Genomic DNA, 25,726 nt, shown 5'->3' on the forward strand with positions numbered 1-25,726 from the left:
CAGAAGCTGATGTTTCACATTCTAGCTCCTCTTTCAGGTGAACTCCTTCCACTCCAAGAGGTTGTTTATAAAGGTATGCCCTTGGCAGGCTAAGTCTTTGTTTTAGCAGTCAGGAGGTGGGAAATGATGGTGACAAAGATTTAGGTGCAACTTTTATACTTCACATTTAGCTGTGCAGGAATGCTGATAGAGGAGTCAGATACCAGTATGACATACCAGTCTTACCGGTCAGTCTCAGCCCTTGGTATATGGTGTGACAGCAAGATTTATGATTGGATAAAGCCTCAAGAGTGCCAGAATCCATCATCTGATTATTTTTATTCAATCAATACCTCAATACTTCTATTCTTTGCTGAAGTCAAAGGCATTTTGGTTAGAAAGGTTAGAAGGGATGAATTCTTTTTTCATCCACGGAAGAATCTTAGGGACTTCTTTCCCTAAGAAATTCATTGTTCCATAAGGAAAGGAGAAGGTGCATGGGAAGCAACTGGGAAGAAGAACACAAGGATGAAGACCCCTCTTTTGACAATATAGTTTTTCATGAGCATTTACAGTAATGAACTCAGCACTAGGTTTAATGCCTCTTCTTTTCCAAGTTTGAGAATTCCACGTTGACTAACAAGCTAGAGGATTAATATACACATTATCTATATATACTACTTACCATAGATCTACTACATTCCCATGGTAACCCAAACTAAGGGCAATTTTATTCTTTCTTGCATCTCTAGAATAGATTAAAAAGATTTGTTGAAGAAAATGCATCTCATGTAATAATTTCATCTTGCAATGTACAAATATACAGAGTGAATCCCAGCAAAAAAGTCTGTGTTTTCCAACACTCCTCTAGGCAACAGATTTTTCAACCTTTATGTAATTATTAATCACTGATTCCAGCAAGCTTGAGTGATGCTTCAAGTGTAACAATATTTGTGATTGCTCTATGCATATTCATGAAACTGTATGAAGACACATTTAACATATATAAAATGTCTGAAGCATTGGTAGTGGCTTGCAGTAAATGTTGCTAGTCACTAATGACAACTACTGCTGTTTGGAAGGGTGGATTCACATTCAAAACCAGACCTGGAATAAGAAGGTGTCCTGCAACCCCTTCTATATGCACACTAAAATAGTACAATGCAGACAGATGTGAAGTGAGGCTTAGGAGGCAGAGATAAACTCACTGAGTTCCGTTACAAGTCATACCTAAGACGAGCAATGCAATGGTCCAGGTTGTTAGAGATTTCCATCAGCCATCCCTGCTTGTGACGTTTCAAAAGTGCTGCTTCATCAACCTAAGAGAAATAGCAGAGATCTTAAAACTCCTGTTTCCCCTAACCAGTCACTTTCATCTTTTAGTTTTTCAATTAGTCTGTAAGATAGAGTAGCAAATAGGTAAAGGAAATAGCCCTGCATTGGCCTTAAGAATATAGTGATTGTTCAAATACTTATTTTTCACCTCTGGTTTTTGTGGTGTGTTTTTTTTTTTTTTTTTTTTTTTTTTACTACAGACTTTAAGCAAGAAAAAAAAGATTTTTTGATACATCATTTCTCAAAATATTTTACAAGCAAAAAATCATTAAAATTGTACAAGAGGTAATATTTTTTCACTAATTTTAATTATTCTTATTGTTTCTTTTCATTATTATACTGGAAAAAATTAAAGCCAAAATGTTTCAAATTTATTTTTCAAATCTAGCCATTTTCTTTGAAAATAAAATTTCTGTTTAATTAAGGAAATATCTTCTTTGATCAGCTCAAAGACAGACATTTCTGCCAGTCTGCCCAGGATGAAGCAATGGTTTGCTGAATAAAATTGACCCTCACTTTTGTTCTTTGACTGCTGGTTGAAAATCTCAACCAAATATGGAAAAGAAAAGAGGAAAGCATTTTCTTGTCCCAGCTGGCTAATGCCTCTGAAAAATGGAATGGATCAAAACAAAACTACGTCTTTAATTCCCTCTTGCTTGAACTTTGAAGCTCTAAACAAGCTCAATCCCAAATCTGTACTCTCTTCTGGGCTCAGCTTCTGTGTGTGTCAGTGTGTATATGCAGAAGAGACAGCTGGATAAAAATATAAATGGATAGACAAACTGCACAGGCTTTGGCATAGATTCCATATCAATGGTTCGATGTACAAACTTGCACATCATTAATACTTTTATAATGAGCTATCAGTGGCATAAAGCAAGTGGCAAAATTATTTCAAGCCAATTTTCTGTGGCAGCAACAGACTTAAACACCCACAGTGGTGCGTGTGCATAAGAACACATAACCTGATTATCTTCTAGTATTTAATTAAAGTATTTTTACTTCTCTATAACCTACCCCCATCATTTTCATTCTACTATTTCTCATTAACAAAGTATTTATATGTAAATTAAATAAGTGCTGTATTCAAGAGTTGCTTGAACACCAGGAAACCTTTTCTTTCCTAATTATTCTTAGCATGACAAACCTTCCATCATTTCCCACATCAGTAATAAAGACTATCCTTCCAAAACCCCAGATTATGATAATATCAGTGTCACTGCCAATGGAATTACTCAATAAAGTCAGGTGCCGTGAGGGACAGCTTCTCTGAGAGTTATTTAAATCAGCACAGAAGGAAAGATATTAAATGATCCATATGAATTACAGGAATTGGGTTCATTTAAAGCTCAGCATAACACAGATCAGATCTATTTAAATCTGTTACCACATCCTACATGTTTTACTTCAGCCCTCTCTGACAGTCTCACTGTTTTACAGACTTAGCATACTCCAGAAAACTAGTTTCCTTTGAACCACATGTTCAAAAATACGCTCATTTTTTGATCAGCATCTCAGTAGTTTAAAAAATTGCAAACATGATGAGCTAATGTCACCTCCAGTGTAACCCTAGAGAGCTTAATGCAGCTCAGAGAGATAGTCAGGACTTCCACACAATTATTTCATAAAATTACAATCTGCTTCATGTCAAACAGAAGAGGTAAAAGACTTGCACCATTAATCCCTTCTGCCTGAGCTTCAGAAGCCCTGGCTGACAAAATGACATCTCTTGCACAATTCATCAATGTCATTTGCATAAATAGTTCCTTAAATAAATAATATGTACATATATATAGCTATCCACATGTGCTCCTGAGACTCATATCCGACAAGGATCATCTCACAGGAGATAAAAACCAGGCGATATTCAGTCTCCTGAACAAAATCATCTGCAGCCGTAGAGATGAAAAGGACAAAGGGCTGCCTTGAATAGCTTTCACTGGAATCTTTCCTTTGTATTCTAGCTTTTGAAAGATCATAATGACAGAGTAAAAGTCTGAATAAAGATAATTTATTCAATATCAAATTGAATAAATTTATTTAATCTGCAGGAAGTACCTGATGAGATCTCAAATACATGCAAAGCTCATGTGCTAATAAAAATATTTTTATACCATCATTGTAAAACAGATGAAACCATAACCTTCCCTGAATAAGACCTGAGCAAGCCAGAGCAGGTCAGATTCACTGCATGTGACGTGGGCAGTCTGACCCATTATGTTTTGAAGTTTAATTATAATTACCATGGTTCAGATTGCAATATTCTTACCCTTTTCATTGCAGCAAGTGGCATGCCCATAGCAGAGGTCTGCCAGCTAATTCTCTCTGTAAATGACTAACAGAGAAGGCTAAACACTCACTCAAGTCAGCTCTGGCTGGAGTTTGGTTCTCAAAAATCTCTCTTCATCTGAGCAGTAACAAGAGCTCATCACCTACAGATAAAGAGCTCAATGCATTTTGGTCAGTCCTATATCTGCTCCAAGAATGTTTCCCCAGTGTACTGAATGCAAAGGTAGAAATGAGGAAAGAAATGCATGGAAATGTTTATTGTTTTTCAATAGTCGATATCATTAAAGATATTCACTACCATATTCACAGAATTGTAGAGTAACATTTTCTGTTAAAAATTGTTGCAGTGTTTTTGTAGTCCATCCTTCCATCTGATTTGTTGGAAGAGTCCTATGATAAGCAAAATAGCTGAAAAATGCAGGTGTTAAGAGAACCTAATGTTACTTTTTTATATGAGCACATATTTCACTTAAAACTTACAGGCATATATACTTACCAAGATTATGATGTTGGTGTTCTGCGTAATATATGATACTTAAGGGTATATGCGAATTCAATGAATCCTATCATACATTATTGTTATTGCTTGAACATTAGCAGCCTTTGAATCACAGATTGTTATTAGATTCTCTTTGTTTATGGGAGGAAATAGCTGGGCTATTTTAACATATTTGGAACAGAGAAACATCACATCAGGATGACAGACTCTTTACAAAGAATATATGCTGTGGGCGAGCTTCAGGGAACAGGGAAAATGGTACTACAGAACTTCTCCCCCATCAGCATTTTCCCTTGGGAGAACTTACCTTCATTGTCTACAAACTGGAATTGTCCTAAATGCTTGTAATTAGACTCACCATCTTCATAGTGAAGCTGACTTTACAACTTCCAGTTTTACAAAATCCCATTGACTTCAAAGAATCACAACACCAAGCAACTTCATTACTCCCAACCTTGATGAGTGAATCATACCAACATTTTTAACAGGTACTTTCCATTGCACCTAATAAGGGTGCCAAAGGCATTAAGGATTAATCCTAATGTAACTAACACCTCCTTAACATAGACTTTTTTTGGCATCAGAGGGTGCAGTTCCCATGCGAAATGCCCGTGGAAATTACATCCTTTCACACATGAAATGACGGTAGCTCAAGTACTGAGAATGGCTCATCTGACAGCATCATTCTGCATTATTTGTGAAGCAATCAGAAGAAATTACACTCCATATCCTTACAGTCTGACCTAGTAAATGAACAAATAGAAGGCAGAATAGCAGTAAAAATTTTCAGCAATGAAAAGAACAGACAGATCTTAGAAAAGAGCATCTTAAAAGAAAGAAACAAAAAAAGAGTTTGGCTTGTCAGGGTTACTTGAGGAACATGTCAGATGAGGAGAATGAGGGTTCTGATTCAGCACATGAAGGAGAGACAACAAAATGAAAGGAGCAATGCTCTCACCTCTGCAATGACCCCCACACACCCAGCAATGGCTGCAGCCTTTGCTTGAGCCCCACTCATCCCTCCAAGACCAGAAGTAACAAACACCTTTCCAGACAAGTCTTCTGCCTTCAAGTAGCGACGGCCTGCATTGAGCACTGTGAGCTGCACACAACACAATACAGCAATTATCAGGAGCTCTATTTCCTAGAGTCCCTGAAATTTAAAGATCTTCTGTTCCTTTTGCAAACAGTTTGAAACTTGGGGGTCATGAAACTGTTTTAATCTTTTAAGAAGAAAACATGTTACAAAGTGATGTTATGAAACCATCTATCCTGATTATGTGTATTTCTCTCACCATGAAATAGAATAATCAGTGGTTCCCAACATGCTGCTCTTGAGGTATAGAGACTTATTCAAGATGGCTGCAAAAGAGAGCTGAGGAAAACAGCTAAGAAAACAAGCTAAGAAAATGTTTTTACCTAACACATTTGGTCAATTCATACTTCACTTATTGTAGCTAGATATGAGCTCAGATTGAGACTCTGATTGCAGATTCCTTTAGGTCTGTGTTCTGGATAAGATGCCATGGACTATAGGGTGGAAGGACACTGATTTTTTAAGGAGCAGGCAATGAGAATTTCTTTGGTAGCCAGAACATCCTCTCACAGCAATCCATTCCACTGCAGTCACTAGCCACTACAGGAGATACCCTCTTCCAATAGGTATCAACAAATAGACTTTTTGCCAGTTTCTTACCACAGTCCCATGGACTATTCCCTGAGGCCCAATGTAGCAGTAGCTCCCTGCTGTCATCTGACCATACCTAGCAATAGCAACGAACACAATGATAGCACATGCTATTCAGGCTGGAATTAATTCTGTACATTTCTACATATGTTTCCAGTATATAAAAAAAAAAAAATCTCTGTGCTTCAATTTGTTGTTAAAGATCTGCTATCATCAAATTCACAACTTAATTGAGTTTCTTCATTAGCAATGCACCAACATGTTTTCAGAGGATCATTTAGCGTTCTAAATTGAGTTCAAAAATGCATGGATCAAAAAACCGAGTTGTAAACTTGTTTCGGCATTTAGCATAGAGACTAGGACACAAGGACATTCCTTTTCACATTGTTGGCATCTCTATGCCATTGGTTTTCAGTGGTTACTTTTGAAGTTGTTAGCCCAAAATGGTTGTCTACATTCCTATGAAATTCCCAAGAAAGTGGCAATGGACATTCTCTATTCATGTTCTTTCTTCCAGCTTCCTTATCTGTACACACTCAGTTCTCCAGTGGTTTTAGTTTATTCCCTCCATGGTACACACCAGAATAACAATCCTGCTCATCAACTAGATGAGCAGCAAAAAAAAGTAGGTAAATAATCATTAAAACAATTGATAACTTTCTACTTCAGAGCTTTCAATTAGTGAGAAGGAATCTTAGCTTGTGTTTTCTGTAGATTGCAAAACAACCATTGCAAAGTGGAACTAGCCAGTGCTGTAAGTAGGTTATGATTAAGGCTTCAGACTGTAATTCAGCCAAATCCCCCACAAACCTGATACTAATTCCTAGCAGACCTTAATTACATCCTTATATATGTGGCTGAACATAAACTCCTAAGTAATTCCACTTAAGTGCGCATTAATGCTTTGCAGCATCAGGACTTTATGCAGCACAGTTGAAATCCATCTGCTTTAGAAATTTTAACCAGCCACAGCTTGATGTCTGAATTACATTTTAGTTAAGTATTTTATATACTTTAATAGTGAAGTATCTTACATTGTTACTCCCAAAGCAAACATCTTCTCATATTCATCTCTGGTGGAATAGTTGGGAATAACCTAGGAAAACAATCAAAAGAAAACCCAGATAAGCAAATTAGAGATTTAAGCAGATCTTTTTAACAGTCTACATTTCTCCAACTATGGTCACACACATAGAAAAACAGTGAAATCCAGGAAGAGTAATTCAAGTGTTTTATTCCATGCATTCTAGTATTAGCAAAAAGATGTCTGGTCTTTCTGGCAGCGTGGCTGTCATGCAAGTTTTAAGGAAAGTAGTTCTCTAGCCACAAAACTAGGCTGTGGAGAAATAGATATTGAATGTCTCAAAAGACTGGCAATGAACCAGTATGTTCACTTGTCCAGCTTGCCTTCCAAGCAAAGCAGTCCAGATATCTGAGCATCTGGTGAATAGTCATCTGTTTGCCTATTGAGGGCTTTTAGTTCTTCCAAACTGAGCTAGGCTGAACTGTTTTGGTTAAGAACATGTACAGTTTAGGCTCAGAACAGAAGTCATCTAATAAGGTGAAGATTGTTCCCTCCATCACAGCACACTTGAGGTGAGAGGGACTGTACTGGAATAAATGCTGCAGAATTTGGACCCCAGATTCTCCTGTGTGCTGTTGTAAGTTCAGGTAGTATAAATAATATTTTAATTCAGCAAACACTTGAAAACTAAATAGAAGAGGAGAAAAGAGCGAAAACAAGATGCTCATACCTACCATGCCATTAGTAATGATTAATCGAGGAGCATACTTATGGCTGGGAAAGAGTCCCAGAGGATGTCCACTGTACATTACTAGTGTTTGCTCTTCAGTCATCTCTGACAAATAGTGCATTACCAACCAGAACTGAAAGGAAAAGCAAGCAAAGTGAAGGAATCTGTTTCCATACTACATTTATGTTTCTTTGTGAAGCTACTAAATTTGGAGTATGAAGGCAGCTATGGAGATAATGAGGTGCATTCGCATATGGAATAACAGCCAGAGCTCTCAACACATTCTTGCTTTTAATAAAGTCCATTAAGAGACATCACTCAGCAGGAAACATAAATCACCAACTAGCAAAAGACTGAATAAGTTCCAGTATAATTTCTCCAGTACAAACCCCAGAAATCCTTCATTTTTAAAGCTGTTCTAATTTTATCTTGAGGTTAACCATTTGGATCTGGCACTTTTCTGGCAATCTTTCCAAAGCCAAACTGCAAAATTTTCCCTATAAAAGTGATTAAAATACCCACGCATATTGTTGATCCTAACCTGAAATGGATAATTCAGCATCTTCTGGTGCTTGCTATCTTTTCAACAAATGGATATTACAATGTGCACTTAAAAATGAAATAATTTTTAGTCTTAAAAAAAATTTCAACTTTCATTGTGAGCAATGAAGAAAGTCCCTGAGGCACTCAGGAGTATCCAAATAAATGCATCTCAACTTTGTCTGCATAATTCAATAGTTATTCTTGATGTGTGCCCAAAAATAGGCTTTGACCATCTAAGCTGCCTATAGATTTGACTTGCATCCATCATTGTCTATCACAAAGCCCATTATATTCCACAGGACTTTTAGTATATGACAACTAGGTCTGAGAGGAGCTTTCCCATGAAATACTGGAATTCAACAATAGCCTGAAACTAGAGTTTCTGTAGGGACACAAAGTTATTAAAAAAAAAAAAAAACAAAAAAGAAAAAAAAGGAGCTGCTGATCAAAGAGACAGCAGTATCAGTTGTCATGGGCACTTCACCTCTCTGTGTCTTTGATCTGAATTAAAAATGGTACAAATTTGAAGCCAGTCTCTTCTAACGCAGCTTATTTCCAAGCTGCAAGTTAAGTTGAGCAGGCAAGAGTTACGAGAGTTAGTCTTGCTTTTTACATTTTGGTTTTGTTTCATGAAAAATGTTGAATAATCAAATTCTGGTCCTAGGACAGAACAGGTAACTAGCTGAACTCTCAGCTCTAGCATGCCGGGAAAAACATTGTTATAAAACTAGAAGCTGAAAGATCTTTTTGCATTGAAAGGCACAACTAGTAAGAAGGTGGCAAAAGCCTTTCCTAGAGAACAGTTCTGTTGTCTGCAGGCTTGTAAAGTTAGCTCTGGACATGGTTCGTTCTTTTAAAATTATTCAGAAGAAAGCACAGGTCTGCGTGGATGATATAAACCAAACTGAACCTTTCACCAGGAACTTTGCAATGACAGATTTCCAAAAAGCATGTTTTCCAGCCACAAACAGAACAAAATGTTCTGTCATAACTGAATCATTCATGTGATTCCTACTCTAAGTAAGCAAAATCAAAAAGGTTTTGTTTGTTCTGCTGTGAAACAACTGCAGGTCATAGCTCTGTCTTGGATAAGAACAAGAGAAAAGAGAGTATTTCTGACTTTGGCAGTGCTCCTACTTCACCTTGCAAGCCCAGCATCTGCCTAAGGGATGTCAGTCTAATAAAGCTTACTATATAAACTGCTCACATCAGAAATGCTGCAAAACTCATGTAGTTAACAGGAATTAGTTAACTGGCATTTACTAATTAATACACAGCATAAAGAAATGGTGTGCACTGCCGTGGTGCCTTTCTTTTTAAAGTCAGAACAGTCTTGCCTCAAAAGCTGCCTAAGACTTCTACTTAGCTCCTATTTACCAGATTAGGAAACTGAAGCATGAGTTTTCTCTCAGCCACAAATGAAAAATCGCAGTCAAACTGGGAAGAAAACCCAGGTGTCTCAGTTCCATGCTACAGTGACAAATCCATTCCTCTCCCCTAACTAGGAACTTCATTTACATGTTAGTTTCGCTTGGATTTTTAATAAACAAGAGACCAGATTCGGGTAAAGCCACAACAAGGTGCGTACGTGATCCTTTATGACAGAAATTGGCTCCTTAAGTCAGCTTTTGCTTATGTAAGCTACAGAATCAGAAATAAAGATCTTCCCAGCCTTTGGGAGCGATGCTGCCCTTCAGCATTATGTAGCTTCATGTGCTTGCCTTATCTGCACTGCAAAACCCATTGTCACATCTCCGCCTGTCCCCACTCTGTGGCTTTGGGGCATACCAGAGGCTGGAGGGATGATGTGGCTTTGCCATTCACAGTAACCACATTTGTGCCTATCCACAGACACTCAGATGGCTGTTCATTAAATGTTCCTCCTGCCACCACACACCTGTAGAGCATTCAGACCCAGAGCATTTTTTTTTTCTTGAGAGAATAAACTGAGCTCATACAAAACATAAGTCTAAATATGTTGCTGGTGTTAAAGATGTCCTGAAAATGTTTCCCATGTGCATTTTGCAGTACTTGGATTAGAACAAGTGTATTTATTGCCATTTTTTGATAGAGAAGGAGAACAGACATTATACAACCACACCTTAAACATCCCAGCTATGATTTTTAGGCAGGCTTTTACACATCTGCCATTATTCTCAGAAGATCAGAGATAATGTTGCTAGGCCTGACAGTAAAGTGGACTATGATCTGGCCAGCTAGCATGTAAATATTTACAGCTAATCTGATTTGCTTGGAAAAAGACTCAGGATTACACTTTCTTTAATCAAAGCCCTTTTTTTTTTATTCCAGTAGTTGTGAAAAATATTGCAAAAGTACCAGAAGCAAGTAAGCAAAAGATACACCGTTTTGGTTTCCTAGAATTCATTTTGACTCTAAAATTATCTCTCCAAAATACACAGGCACATACAAATGCATCAGAGAAAGACAAAGAACTGGTCTTTACATCATCATACAACTTGGTATGTTTATGGTATTATGTTTAGCATTTCTATTCGGCTGTCTGTGCTCTCCTTACTAAATAAAGCTCTCCCCATCTATGCAGTTCATAACTGAGCATTCCTCTATCCAGACAGGATGTCTTGGAGTATTTTGAGACAACGACTGCCAAGAATTATCACAAACTGCCGAAGCAGAATGTGCGTGGGGGAGGGTGAAACTGGCTTTGTGAACCAAGTTGCAAAGGCAGCAATGTCCTACCTGTGCCCAATTGCTGAAGACCTGCCCATTTCCTCCATAAGTGACAAGCTCCTGGGGAAACTGAAAAAGGCAATTTAACAATAATAAGGCAAGCAGTTTTCTGAAATGTTTCACTGTATCTCCAAGCTATTTTTTTAATTTCAGTAATAAGTCTTTTCTAGAGCTTATTGCATCAACACTCTCTATATTCTTGAAATCAGAAAATACTATCACAAAAGTGATAATTTAAGAAAAAATTCTTTTTCAAAATGAGGTGTTTGTTATTGTTACAGTGCCATTTTGGATGCAGGATGCTACAAAGTGATTCCTTGATTGCAGTTTCTGTATCAGACAGACATCCCAATAAACTCCCTTAAAGAGGGGCTAAGTGACCTTACAGTCTGGTTGCCACTGGCATTTACAGCTGGAAGAGTCTACCACCGGCAGGGCATAGTTGCATGGCCTCCCCCCCTTCCCTTTGCAAAAAGGTGCATTACACTGGGTAGTGCTTGTTAGGACGGACTGTGGTCCTGTAATCCTCTAGGAAGTCTGTCCTTGAGGGACGAGCTTTCAAACATACAGGAAGAATCAGCACTAATTTTTCAACATAAGTTGTAGAAGCACTGTACTAAGAGCTGAGCTCTACCTATCTCACAGACAGCGATCAAGCTCCTGCACATGGCAGGAGCTGGCACAAGCCTTGTTGGTGTTGTAGGAGGCCTCAGAGGTCTGCATTAGGACCAGGACTTACTGTGCAGAATTAAGAACTGCACAAAGCAGGAAACTAAAGAACTTAATATATAAGACCTCAAATCCCAGGAATCAAAACATAACCACAAGAAAAGAACAGAATCTCCTTTAGTCTCTTGCAGGCTTGGCCTTGCAGAAATGGGCACTCCAGCACGTCAACCCGTAAGGAGGCTGCCTTGGCACCACTGAACTTGGCCTGCTTAGCTAACACACAGCAGCAGCTCTACACATTCAGGGGCTGGCATATACCTTGGGGCACAGAACCAGCAAAAGGCCTATGAACAATTAAAATTCTATTCAATCCATGGAAGGAGGATCATCTACACAAGGATTATTTTCACCTATATGCCTAAAATCTTCAGTTCTTATGTGAGAGCACATACAGAAAATAACTTGCAGATTTGCTGCTGCCCTATCAATCCAGCTTCCTTATTTTCACTGCACCTTACCTGAGCCACTGACGGATCCAGATTATTCATGATCATCAGCATAATGGCAGCAGCTGATTTGGTCTTGCAAGGGTATTCTCCTATGGGATACGCTCTGAAATGGTAGTCACAAAAATTTAGAGACACTCTAACTCGCAAGGGCAACCACAACAACATACCGCACAGATATCCTGCATGCCAACACATTCATTTGAGTTGCAAGGTTTTATTCAGGTGGGAAGAAAAAAGGGAGAAGGCGCAGGTCTGAAATGAGATATGTGTCTTAACACACAAATCAGATTTTAACTGTTATCAGAACTAAGCAAAAAAAAAAAAAATGTATTCAGCTTATAATTTGCTGAATCAATTGATCACAATTGGTTATAAATATGGTGGCCAAGAGCTCTCATCATTGCTTTTTAACTGGATTATTTTTGGGATGCTGGAACTGGCCTTTGTAATGCAGATGCCGGGCCAAACTGCTAAAGTCCTGCAATGCCACGGAAAACTGCATCAGTGGAAGTTGCCTTCAGGCTCATCAGCCGTTGTTATTTAAGATGCTATCTAAAAAAAAACACCCAGCTTGAATTTCAGTCACAAAGCAGCTCTCAAAAACTGAACCAGTTTGGAGAAATATGGCCCTTTTTACTGAATAAGGTTCATTTCATCCAGAAAGTTGAGAGGTGAGGTATGGAAAACCCTCACAAAGGTATTCTGAGTCAGGTTTCCTAGCACTGATGTGCTTCAGTGCCAACTACTGCAATCATCTCACTGTTATCTTCTCCTTCACCATCTGTTTGTCATATCAAATTGCTCTAAAACTTCTAGTCCTAGATTCATACTGTAGCTTTTCATGGCAGGGACAGTTCCTCTGCTGTGTTTGCACAGGTCTCAGTACAATTGTGCTGAGGCCTCTAAGGTATGATACCAAAAGGAAGTATAACCACTGATCAAGAGTTTTGCTCTTTCCCTTTCTATAGGCAACACCATTACAGATGCTGGAAATTCCTGAAGGTAGATGGGATCATTTGACAATCTTCCTTTTATAGGACTATTGATCTTCAGTGGCTCGACACTTGCTTTGTGCAGGGAAGACAGTTACACTGAAAAGGTTAGGCTAAAGAGGGCCAATACAAAAAAAAATTGGACTTCCGCTGACCAGCTCATGAGCCAAGGTCTGGAATGTATATTCTACAGATTTAGCGAATGGGCTCCTCCCATGGTCATATGCACTTTATCCTAACTTTTTACATCAGGATACTAAAACAAATGCCTTGTAGTCATTGCCAAAGCAGGAAGGAAAGTATCTGAGCTTTTCGACAATACTTTATTAGTGTTTTCTGCTTTTCTAAGCTTGATGTGATAAATAACCCCAGGATTTCTGTAGAATGATATCAATTCATCAAGAGGAGATATTTCCACCTAATATTCCCCAGAATATAAAAACCCCAAAGTTCAGATATCAGGTAATCCTGGGAACACAGGTGTTAAATGGAACAGAACCAAGTTGAACAGTGCTCCCTGGGACACACAGAACAAAAAAAAAATCAAATACTATCAGATTGAAAAGAACAAAGGCGTTTTCTTAATCTGAGACTGTAAGAGTCTATTAGAAAGAGTGATCAGTGAAATGGTCACAAAGAAAAAAAATATTTGAAGCTATCAGAATCACTGATGCCAGCAATAGAAACAGGCTGGTGGACTGTCTCATCCAAGCCTACTTGGAAGGTGTCCTTATCTGTAGTCTGGGACTAGGGTCCTCTGAAGTCCAGCTCTGCAAAATCTTTCAGACAGTCTTCCAGTTGTCTTCCTCTTAGTTGAATTCTGCAAGAGCTGACCCCAGACTAGTATGGACAGCACAGAACTGTAGATGTCTGTGGAAATCAGAGTGCTTTCTAGTCACTTGCTTTATTCAGATTTCTGTATAGACATTAACCAGACCCCTGCTGGATGCAAAAAAGAATCAATCAGTCTAAAAAAAAGCTGCTAGCCCCTGGCAGCCCTCTCCAAAACTGTTCTGCTTCACAAACTTTAGCCCCATCAGCCCTAGAATGAAGTGATGCTCCAAGATCAACAGGCACAGCATATTACAAACCAGGGTCAGATATAGATTCCAGCAATGGAAAAATATACTGTCTTTCTTTTAAGCCCAGAAAACCTTCTCTGCAGAACTGGGAAACCACCACCCACTCATAGCAGGTCCCAGGCCATCCACTTATCTGATCTTACCTTTTGGTTCAATTGAAACTTGACTTGCAGCAGCTCAGGACTATTGCAAGTTTTCTGTCCAGGTTGCAATTAGAGGTCTCTGAGTCATGACTGGCCCTTAGAAACTAAGACTTGCAATGGGGCAGAGCATTTGGGATATCTCTGTGTGGTAAAGCTGGCATTACCAAGCACACAACCTTACACAATCCTTTCCCTGTGTTGAGTGGTGCTGAGCTTTCCAGCAGCAAGACTGTCCTGGTCCTGCCACAGCCTATCCAGATGGTTGCACGCTGTCTTCCTACAAGTCCCATGGGACTTTCATGAAGACAGAGAACAGGATTAAAGCTGGAGGTAAGATGACTGTTATGCAGCTTTAGAGAACAGCATCCCAAAACATACAGTATCACTCATTAGAAATGAAACCACTGCTATCTAATGACACACAGATCATTCCATTTATTCAGATGATGCACTTGACATGTTATGTCATGACTTCTACAAGAGGTAAATTAGAACAAAGCAATGCTCCTATTTAAAGGTCAGTTCCACAAATGAAAGCTGGTAAGCGAATAGCAATCAAATGCAATGTGAACCATCCCGTCCTTACCTCATCTCAATATCTGGAAAAAATCTGTACATGTAAATATGGCCATACAGCCTGAGTTCTTCAGCAAATTCCAGTGCCAGCTTCTTTTGTGTTTCAGGTGGGAAATAACGCAAGGCATTGCGCAAAGCCAGCTGCCAAAAAAACCCAAGAGAGACAAAAATTGAGGTAAAAGAAATGGAGGTAAGTGGGTGGCCCTGAACTTTAATCAGACTCAGCTGGAAGCCTGCCTACGCTATCACAAGGATGATATATTTAAAAGGCCAAGCTCACAGCAGGGGAGCTCCATTCTTGGTTTCCTGTTGAAGTGTTTCCACTTGCATCTTTTCTTGTAGATTCAATTGCTGTACGCAAGTAACCATCCCCTTTCCACCACCACTCCCAAATCCACATGGACAGACCCTGGAGATTTGTTAAGTAGTGCTCAATCCTATTGATATCAGGCATGGACAAATTCCCCTCTCACAATGCTAGGGGGCACTGAACTACCAAGGAAAGCATTGTTCAGAAATCCTTAGACTTGAGACCCTTAACTCCTAGAGACACTGAACACTCTACGGTACTTTCCATTCAAAAAAGGGATCTTAGCCCTGAGTTATGTGACATACTCTCAGATTAAGGTGTTCTTGGGCTAAGTTTTATTAAAGATTCACTACATTTAGCATCATAATGTATTGCAGAGGGTGGTGGTTTACATTATTTTACTGATGCTACATGTATCACTTCCAAATTAGCTAAAGTGATTACAAAGCACTGAATTAAATTCTGCAGATGATACTACGTGGTTTATACTCCCTATTGCCTTCAAACACATTACCCATGGTTTGCAAAGTACAGTATGTGCTTTTATATGAAAGAAACCATAAATAAATCACTATCTTTAGTAACAGTCTATTAAGTCATGTCTCTGTATTCCATGTTCCAACTGATTAAAACCATAATGAGAAGAAAGATTTTGTAATCTTTAAAAAACCAAGTATTTTCTGGAGAAACTGAAGGGGTGGGCATCTAGAACCATCCAGTCTAGGTATCATCACCATCCATCCTGGTAAGAAGTCCTGAAAAGCTCTATGAAGCCCTCAGCTCAGTAATAAACCCCCTCATTCAACATGACTATGGTCTGGCTCTTATGGCTAGCGCTCTCCAGCCCCTTCATCGGAGCACACTGGTCTCATACCTTAGAGCACACTGAAAGAATAATAGTTCTAAATCTAAAAATGTCCCATACTAAGAGAGGCTTTTGTTGGCATACTTACTACTGAACAGGCATACAAGTCAGACCCTTTCAGATTAGTGAAGCTATACTGATTTACACCAGCTGAGGACCAGACCAGTAAAACCCTACAAATTAAATTTGCCATTCCACACAGGGGGGAAACCTATTTACCAGGTGATAAAATGCAAATTCCATCTTCAAATACCACCTTATTCTTCTTCAGTTACGTAAGTAGTCATTTTTCAAGGGCATCTTATTAATAAACACAAAAATCCCAGCTATATCCACACCATGACAAAATATGCAGGGATTTTCAAAGTCAATCCCAACGTCAAGCAGCCATCACAGTGGGTTTTAGATCTAAGAAATTTCTAAAGTAAGAATAAAAATCACCTACACCTTTTACAACAACAATATCAAGAGGAAAACATTGATTCATTTGGCATTTTGGCTGCCTATGAGAACTACAGAGAACTATCAGAATGAGTGTTTTGCTTCCAGTCTGGCAAGGATCACCCAGTCTTTGATCAATATATTATTTGTATTATAATGGAGCTGATGGGCAAAGGAAAATATTTGCCTTAAAAATACAAGCAAGCAAAATCTGTTCGGATTTTCAAATAAATTCACTTAGACTGAGCCTCTATCCTATTAATGTTATGCATTAGCAGAAGCCTGAATTTTGATGATGCAAACATTAATGAATCATGAACTTGGATGTTACATGAAGGGTGGGAAGGATGCCTTGGTTTCACAGACAATAGAGAGTAGATCTTATAAAAGAGGACTAAGACTGTGGCTTGTTTAGCTTAACTGAACAAAGGTGACATTTGATTGCTGTCTTACTGCAGGATAAATGTCAAAGCAAGAAGGAGCTTCAGGGAAATGTGGAAGAGGAATAAATAGGTGTGACTTAGCCATAAAAGTTTAGTCTTGAAATCAGAAGAATTTAAATATAAGAGATTCTGAAACAGTCTCTCAATAGGAGACGTGGGGCACTTAAAATTGCTTAGATGAAGCCTGACTGCTTTATGAAAGTGCAATTGCCATGTTCATCAGGAAGAATTTTGCATATTCATGATTGAGTCATAAACTGAATAACCTAAGAAAGGCACTCAAGGAGCAAATTCAAATAGGCTGATGATCATGCTTTTGTGGAAAGGCAATACAAGGTCATTATTCCTTACATTTCATTAAAGCACCATATAAAACATTATTCTGACATTTAAGTAGGATTGATTTACTTATAACTGACACATTACATTCTGAATATTAGACATTGTGCATTTGATATTTAGCTGTTCTTCCTGTTCACAACTTCCACTGACAGAAGCTTAAGCTGCACATGCTCAGCACATCTGAAAAAACAGGTCCAGAGTTCACTGGTGTCTTAAAAAAAATAATCAAAAAAATCAATTGCAGTTAGACTGCTGAGCCTAATAGGCTGTTTTGAAAAACCTGCTCTGAATTTGCCGAGTTACTGATTCAGTTCAGTGCAATGCAAGCATCAAATGCAAAGTTTTCCTCTTAGGTCTGTCAGCTGGATCTAACATTTGATTCTTGTGTTTAAGCTATAGTCACTAGTAGGGTGTCTTTTTTTGTATTCACTGGCATTTATACAGTAAAACATGATCCTGCTGCTATTTAATCAAGATTCAGATCTCTCAATGTCAACAAAATGTAGTCAAAAGAACCCATGAAATCCTGCTCCAATCAATCAGCTGTAAGTATCTTTTGGGGGGATTCTCTTGAGAAATCATGTATACCAGCCTCTTTGTTAATTGGTGTTTGTTGAATAGCCAGTGCCTCTTTAGAAGCGATGTCATTCATTTCCATTTTCTAACAAGATCATCAGGACTTCCAATTTAAGGATCTTGAGCCTCTCAAACACTAAGATTTGCAGTCTCCCTGTTTACTGAGGGGAAGGGAAGCATGAGGAGAAGTGACTACCTTACTCTACAACAGTTTCATTTTCAGTTCTGCCCCCTTTCCAGTTGAGATGTTGCTTGCCTCCCACCTGTCCTCTGCCTGATGATATCCAGGACCAGAATCTTTGGTGTCACTATTCTCTAAACAGCAACTGTAAAAGTAAGATTGTTGTTTCATGTATTTCTTCCTGACAGGTTCCAGTTTAGATCAGCTCAGTTGGGAAGTAAACATGGCAATTTCAGACCGGCCATGGCTATAAACACCCTACAGGCCGTGCAAGTTTAACCAAGTTCTTTATTATACAGATGTTCCAAAACAGGAGGGAACAAGTTGGCCTTCCCAATCCACATATAAACTTTTAAAAGTAGCCTCATTTCTGGATGCATAAAGCAACCATTAAGGTCAAATGTCCTGCTGCTTTTCCAGAAAGTTCAACAAGAACTTCAGGTGCTATGTAACTTCACAGGCTCTGGTTTTCAGCTTTTTGTACTAGGATGTCATGAAGCAGCAAGACCCAGCTGCTCCATGAGGGATATGGAGTCAGAGTAACACAGCCAGCAAGACAGGCACCTCACCAGCCAGGGTCCAGCCTCATAGTACCTGAGAGGCGAGCAGGGCATCCTAGGGATGATAGCCAGGTTCCACCAGGAGTTCAGGTCATCAGGCAAGACCATGGTCATGTGCAGGTCTGGGGCCGAGCCAGGAACACAAGTCAGAATCAGGTCTGGTGGTGGTTACCACCGAGAGACAGGGCCCAGAAATCATCAGGAAGGTTCATAGCGGCAAGTCAGCTCACAGGTTGGAGACCAGATTAATGAGATCCATGGCTGGGCACTAGGATACACTGACAGAACTAGAGACAGACACATCTCCAACATAACTGAGATTGAACTCCCAGGCCTGAGCTTAAATGGCGCCCCTAAGCCTATGGGCAGAGGGCGTGGGTGGAGATGTCAGATGAGGCTTGTCAAGGTCATCAAGGCCCATTACTGACCTCAGGGCCCTATGACAGACACAAGTGATACTGCAATCGGGTAACAGATGATCATGCTAGGGTAGCAGGAAGACTGTAACGTGATTTGGCTCTAAGATATGTAAAGGAACTGCTGCATGGATGAGGACGTACCATTTTTTTTCTGATTCTGAGCAACACTGAGAAGTGCACATTCTTCCCAAGTTACTCCAGCTTTACTGGCATGTCAATGAGATTGAGCATGCAACATCTTCATGCCACAAAGGACACACCACACATAAGATTTTAGGAGTAGTTTCTTTGTAGCATATTTACATTAAGATACAGATGCTGAGAAACAGAAAGCTAGGGTTTCCTTAGCTGTGGAGAGAAAGAGAGAGGATGTGGCTGTTTCAGGCCTCAGGCAAAGAATACCAAAGGAACAGAACTCAGGAAACATATAAACAGAATCAGTCCTGAGAAATGGCTTGATTTATTCACGAAGATTAAAGCTGGTATGATAGGAAGAATCGTACACCTCTTTAGCAAGCCCCCAAACACACAGAACTTTATAAATCTCACTTACAGGATTTCTATTACAACCACAAAAGGAGGCTGAGGAAAATAAAACATTGGCAATGCTAAGGTTTATTATTGTAGAAAGGGTTAAAACTGGAATGAAGGCATATGAAGAGAAGGACAAGTCCTGAGGAAATTAGCAGAGCATTATTAACTTCACTTCTGTCAAAGCTTCCCCTGAGTACTTCAATTAGAAGATGAACACAGTGTCATACATAAAGACAAGCCTTGCAATATGCTCAGCATTACTCACTGCCAACAAAATCTGGAAGCTTGTCTCAAAACTTAAAAACCACCTTGTAGACAGAAAATCTATAGTTGTCTGTCTACATGCTTTTCTAAGCATGGAACACCTCTTAAAAAAATAGATTTGCCCTTTCAGATATAAAATAAATACCAGCTGAGCCTCTAACTCTGTTAAGAGTTTAAGGTGGAAGATTAAAATAAATTGGAAAGAAAGCTTTTAAATCTTTAACAGTCTAATAAAACACCCAAATAGCATGACCTCTTACCACATGTGGTAGATAAGAGGGAGATGAGGGTAGGATGTTAGACAGTAGACTGGGACCAGAAAATCAGTCTACTGCCATCTCCCTGCAACACTTAAAGGAGGCAGGAGACTATTCCAGTTTCTATACAGGAAGTGAGGACTTTGTCATTACCTTTCTCTCCCCAGGTAGAGAGTAAGGTTTGGCATCCTTTTGGAAAATAACATCTTCTCTCCTGCAACATGGGATCCTTCATGCTATAGCAGATTTCTCATAGGGAAATTGATTTCGCAAAGGCAAGGGATAAACCGGAGATTTTGGGCAATTTTTTTCTGACATCCAGTGAAACTCACTCCCTGCTCCTTTATCTCACAGCCATCACCACACACCACAGCCCCCTTCTGCACACCTAGTAGCCACACTTCCATGTGTCTGAGCTGTCCCAGGCACAGACAGGATGCCTCAGCTGTCAATGTTCCTGACATTGAAGTATATCCTCTTCGGATATTTCACAGCTGTTCCTCTTTCTACCCTTTGACTAGGCTCTCCTCTGCTTGTGGAAGTGGAGTTTGAAAGAATTTGGCTGCTGATGCCAGTGGGGAACTCCCACAAAGGCAAGGAAGTTGTGTGCAACTTGTTAGTGGGGAAGGAACTTCTGTGTTCTGACCAGAATGTCACATTGTAAGTGATGTTACGTGTGATGAAGCACAGACTTTCAAACTAAGGAACCCACCTTATCCTCTCCCACAGAAATTCCTAAGGATGTCCACTCATTGACCATTACTTTCTGCTGATGATTTTTTTTAAATCTCTAACATGAAATAATGCAATGATTACTTTAGTATGCACATAGACTATTCAAACAAAAAAAGACAGGAAAAGAATTACACAACTAAAGACAAACAATTAACTCAACTCCCTACAAACTTGCCTAAATTCCAGGACGCTTCAGACTGCTGGTTAAAATAAATTATCTTTGGATCTTTTATGCAAATATACAGATGTGTAGCTTGTACCATGATGTTGGTTCACCACATTTGATGTTTATTATATCTGAGAGGTTAACTTTCACTCCCATAAATATGCAGTCTTTTTGCAACAGCATTCATAATTTCATCTCCAAGGAACAATGCTGGATTGACAGCATTGAATCTAATGCCTCTTACTTAGCCATTTAAAGTCACAGAAGCTGGTGTGCAGCAAATATCCCTCCTATCACCCTGCTTATGTCTGGGGGAAAGAAAGGAAGCAAGCAGAAAAGTTTCCAGTATTTTGTGCCATTACCCACCGAAATTATAACACCAAGGAAATACATTTGCCACAAAGTTAGGTGCACACTCAGAAAAGCATTTGAGGCAATCTGGTCTGCTGCCCCGAGCTGCATTTATCTGAAAGGAAGAGAAGCGAGGCCCTGTGAAACCCCATGTTACCTTTTTCTCCTGAGCAGTGAGATTAGGGGTTCTCACGGGTGCATGGGGTATTCCTTTCCTTCGACCTCTGTTTTCAGGCAAAGGGTTTAGAGGAAGGCCACGACAGATTTCCTTCAGGCTGGTCATAGCTGCTGAGGAAATATGAGGAGAAAAGGCAAGGCAAACCAGAGAGGTATAAGAAATGGGGAACAAAGGGTGCAGGCGAGCAAGATGTTAAGCGATTGAGATGCACTATCACTCTGGGGTGATCTCAGAGAGGACAGCCTGTCCTCTGGCTTTTGCAGACAGGCCTGTCAAGCAGAGAGGGCAGACGGCACAGGTGACACACCTCCCCCTCTGTGCCATGCCATTGGCTCTTCCCTCCTCCCCCAAAATGAATGATTCACAGTTTTGCTGTTTATTCTCTGGGTGCTTTGTCAGCTGGTGCTGTGCTAAGCCACTAGAGCAAACTCAGTCACTTTCCAAATCATCTGATTCCCCCAAGGTCCTAGTGAGAGTTATGGTCTGGACCATGAACCTTGCCTGAGACCTCAAGGGCTGTGCATTTACATTTCTATAATTTAGGAACTGACTGAAGTTAATCATTATTATTCATGTCACTTCATACGCACTGTTCAGCTAAGATGGGTGTTCTCTGTTTGACACCTCTAGGTATGGGCTGTTCCTCCGATCTCATCGATTTGTTTTCTAGACAACAGCAATTGTCAATGATAACAGAAAAATATCCCCCTTAGGTGTTAGCTCCTCTTAGCTCACAGGCATGAATGGATTTTAGTAGTATTTAACTGGAAATGTACTCATTAGCACTGGTAATGGTTTTCTCAAGACCGGCAATAATTGGGAGGAAGAATTAAGGCTTTCAGTTCTAAAAGTCACTTGTATACCCTACAGTGAACAACAGCTAGAAAGTCTTAATGGTACTGCCATCCAGACATCATAAGTAAATGAATATACTTAACTTTGATTTTCCACTTACAGTGCAACATGAACTTTGCTCTCCATTTTGAGCTGTTCTTTAAATTATACAGGAGTTTCTTGACCTTTATTACATCCATGGAACTACAACTCGTCGCCAGGGAATTTTCTCAAGTGCCACAATTTAAGCCTGGAGAAATTAACTGAGAGAAACGTTTCAGGTAGGAATGAGCCTAAAACCTAGGGAAAAAAAATACTCCATTTTCCCACAAAGGTAGCAATCAACAAACTATGACAACAAAGCACAATTATTAAATGACAGCATCTCATTAATGTCACATTGGCTTTAGCTCTAGGACATACTGCACATCCCCAGCTCCCACAGAAGATGCTTGAGTTGAAAGAACTCAGAACATCCCAGGGGAGCTGAGTGCACAGCAGACTCAAACCCTCTGAAGGATACTAACTGACATTCATGGAAGGATAATTTTGTTTTGTAATTATACAGTATTTTAGCTGTTTTCAAACAAAAGGCAAAGACAAAAAGGAGAGGAAAAGGCCTCCTTCTGTTTTTAAAATTTTCTATTTGGCTTTCTTATTAAAAACATACAAAAAAAGGAAAACAAGGCTAAAGTCAGAAAATTCTACCCCAAAACCTAGTTAAATAACCCTGCCTTACATAAACATTCCCACCTCAAAGGGAAATAAATCTTTCCTTATTCTTCTTTGTATGACCCACATTCTCCAAATCCCTCTAAGGTCTGATCCTGCGCACACATGGGCACAAGAATAACCTCGTCTACATTTGGACTCCCATCAGACCTGCTTCCCTCTGTGACATCAAGCAGAAGTTAATGGTGTTACACTGTCATGAAAGCTGAAGAAATAGAGAATTCACTCCCTGAATTAAAATTATTTGTAGGGCTGAGCATTTCATCCCCCGATCACTACATGCTGGAGCCTCTCTGGGTCCCTGGGAGCTTTGTGTTGGGGTTACCTGAGCAAATGGGTAACTTCAGGGTCATGCCCAGTGTTGGGGCACCCATGTGTGTCGGTGGTGCCAGAGCAGACACCCCAGCCTCTCCGGGAAGTCACAAGTCCCCTCGCTGCCTGGCTCATCCCAGCTCATGTCTGTGATTATGGAAAAAAAAAATAAAAAAGAAAAAGATGCATGTGCCCGTTTGTACACGGTGTGAGCCATACCTAACCAAACCCCAAAGCCTCCCCCCCCCCCCCCCCCCCCCGCCCTGGGGCTGCCCTGTGGGTGCCTGGGCGGGGGCTGCGTTCCGGGGGCGCCGGGCAGTGCCCCGCTGCAGGGCAGGTGTCATGTGCCGGGCGGCCTGGCAGAGGGTGCTGCAGGGACAGCAGGCACCAGCCGGGCAGCGCAGGCTGCCCCCGCCCTGCACACACACACGCACACACACGCACACACACGCACACACACACGCGCACACACACACACACACGCACACACACGCACACGCACACGTAAACACATAAGCAGACGCACGCACCGGCTGCTGGAGGAGAAGATGCGGCTGGAAAACAACGCCTGCATCTGAGCGCAACAAGGACCAGCCCAGCCGACGAGGAGGTGCGGAACCGACCCATCCTCCTCCACCCTGAAAAAAAAAAAAAAAAGAAAGAAAAAAAAAAGGCACATATAAAGAACAGGAAAAAGATCACATGTTATAATAATCCCCTTTGCAGCCAGACAGGACCAGAGAGGAGAACTGCCCAGTTAGGACTGAGAGAGGTGCTAGGGGCTGAGAGGGAGGCAGAGACAAAACTTGACGATAACTACCCAGCCCTCGGGAGGGAAGGAAACCCCCAGCCCTAAGCCTTGCTGTAGCAGGAGGGAGGAAGGATCCTCCAGCCCCCCCCCCCCCCCGCCCCCTTTTTTTCCCCTTTCGCCTGGGCGCTGGGCATTGCACCTCCACCCCAGGAGAGCAGCCCCCTGCCCCAGCCTGCCCTCCTGCCCCTCCCCGTGAACCGCAGCCCCTGAATCGCGGCCAGAAGCCGCGGTCCAGCAGCAGAGAGGGGAAGGGATTTCCCAGGCACCGGCGAGCTGGCGTTGGGTTTGTTTTTTACTCTTATCCCCTGGTGCTCGCTGTGTGAAGCAAATCCTTTGGAGGTGGGGGAGAAGTGGCTTCCGTGACAGCGAAGGGAGGAGGGAAATAAAATAAATTAAAAAAAAAAAAAAAAAAAAAAGAGAGAAGAGCCAAGAAAGCACTTGCTTCTCATCATCTCTCAGGGAGAAAAGCCAACTCTGTTCTTCTTATGACCCTCTGCTGCAGGGAGCAAAGGGAAAGAAGGTACTGGGGTAGACCTCCTAACAAAGCAGGGTTCACGCTGCCCAGACCCCATCGCTACCCCGGTTAGCAGGAGGCTGTGGGAGGTGTGAGGGGGTAGGGAAGGTTGCCAGGGGGAACCCAGGCAAAGCCAAAACGAAGCTCCACCAAAAGCAAGGAGTAGAAATGAAAGTTTTGAAATAGCATCCAAAGAACTGCAAAGGACCGGACAGAACAGAGCTCTCTGCATCGCATCAGCCTTCGATGGTGCATTCAAGGGGTTGCCTCAGGGATGTGAATGTCCCCAGCCTGCTGCATGGAGAGGGGTGAAGACACAGAAAATCCTTGTTATTTATTTATTTATTGGAAGCAATGTACGGGTGACACCCAGAAGGCATCTGAGCCCTGAAAAAAAACCAACCCACCTCTGGACCCAAACGACAAGAAGAATGAGACAGCAGCCTTGACCCCTACACTGAGAGGAAGGTGAGCAGAAAGAAAGAAAGAAAATACAGAGAAGCCATGCAAGCACCAAACCTGTAGATTACTGCAGCTCTTTTTTGCTTCACTGAGGACAGATATTCTACTGACAGCCATGCAGCATACAGGCATCATGCTGATTGTGTTCTTGGAATATTTTATTTCTGGCCATGGGGAAGCAGGTAAGCAAAATATATCAATATTGTCATTCATGAAACAATTCATCCTAAGTTTAGCAAGGGGAAAGGGAATAGAAATCAGATCTGTTTGTTAAAAAAAAATGCATGTTAACATCTTTATTTTAGATTGGATTATTACAAGGAATCTGGGTTAGTCAGTATATACAAATGCTTCTTATTCCCTGCAATACACAGCTTTATAGCTCAGTGTCCTCCTAAAGACTTGTAATAGGATGTACAGTTTTATACATCCTTAAAAGAAAAAAGTGTATTATTTTTGTGAATGAAAGAAAAGTAAGAGAGAAAGAAAGAGGTAGATGGATTGAGATAAGCTGGGTATTTGTTTTGAGGATGAAACACCGCCTTCGTAGCAGGACAAGAGTGAAACAACATCCTTGGACAGCTTCACTGTAGGAATCTGAATTATTGTCTGTTAACTTCATTTTGCATCATTAAAAGTCAGAGACACTGTTTAGGAATTACTATTTATGCAA

General features: G+C 40.5%; 2 protein-coding genes across 3 annotated transcripts in view; one reads left to right on the forward strand and one right to left on the reverse strand.

The window, feature by feature from the left end:
* UROC1 (urocanate hydratase 1) overlaps positions 1-21,653 on the reverse strand; it is a 43,011-nt gene extending 21,358 nt beyond the window's left edge. Inside the window, exons 1-10 of the mRNA XM_010312323.2 lie at positions 21,368-21,653; positions 14,777-14,907; positions 11,983-12,076; positions 10,805-10,864; positions 7,548-7,676; positions 6,824-6,885; positions 5,799-5,865; positions 5,061-5,204; positions 1,210-1,298; positions 665-727 (exon numbers count right to left, since the gene is read on the reverse strand). Coding sequence (XP_010310625.2) covers positions 665-727; positions 1,210-1,298; positions 5,061-5,204; positions 5,799-5,865; positions 6,824-6,885; positions 7,548-7,676; positions 10,805-10,864; positions 11,983-12,076; positions 14,777-14,907; positions 21,368-21,493 — 965 coding nt within the window. The 5' untranslated portion in view covers positions 21,494-21,653. The remainder of the gene's footprint in view (positions 1-664; positions 728-1,209; positions 1,299-5,060; positions 5,205-5,798; positions 5,866-6,823; positions 6,886-7,547; positions 7,677-10,804; positions 10,865-11,982; positions 12,077-14,776; positions 14,908-21,367) is intronic.
* Positions 21,654-24,371: 2,718 nt separating this feature from the next.
* The window catches only part of LOC104640244 (netrin-4), a 53,605-nt gene continuing 52,250 nt past the window's right edge, over positions 24,372-25,726 (forward strand). The window contains exon 1 of one of the 2 annotated variants that reach the window (XM_010308548.2): positions 24,372-25,235. In XM_010308548.2, the coding sequence (XP_010306850.2) occupies positions 25,169-25,235 (67 nt within the window). In that variant the 5' untranslated portion in view covers positions 24,372-25,168. The remainder of the gene's footprint in view (positions 25,236-25,726) is intronic. The other variant, XM_075762142.1, reaches the window with a different exon arrangement.

This window comes from Balearica regulorum, chromosome 10 (genome assembly GCF_011004875.1).
Source record: "Balearica regulorum gibbericeps isolate bBalReg1 chromosome 10, bBalReg1.pri, whole genome shotgun sequence".
Taxonomy (NCBI): domain Eukaryota; kingdom Metazoa; phylum Chordata; class Aves; order Gruiformes; family Gruidae; genus Balearica; species Balearica regulorum.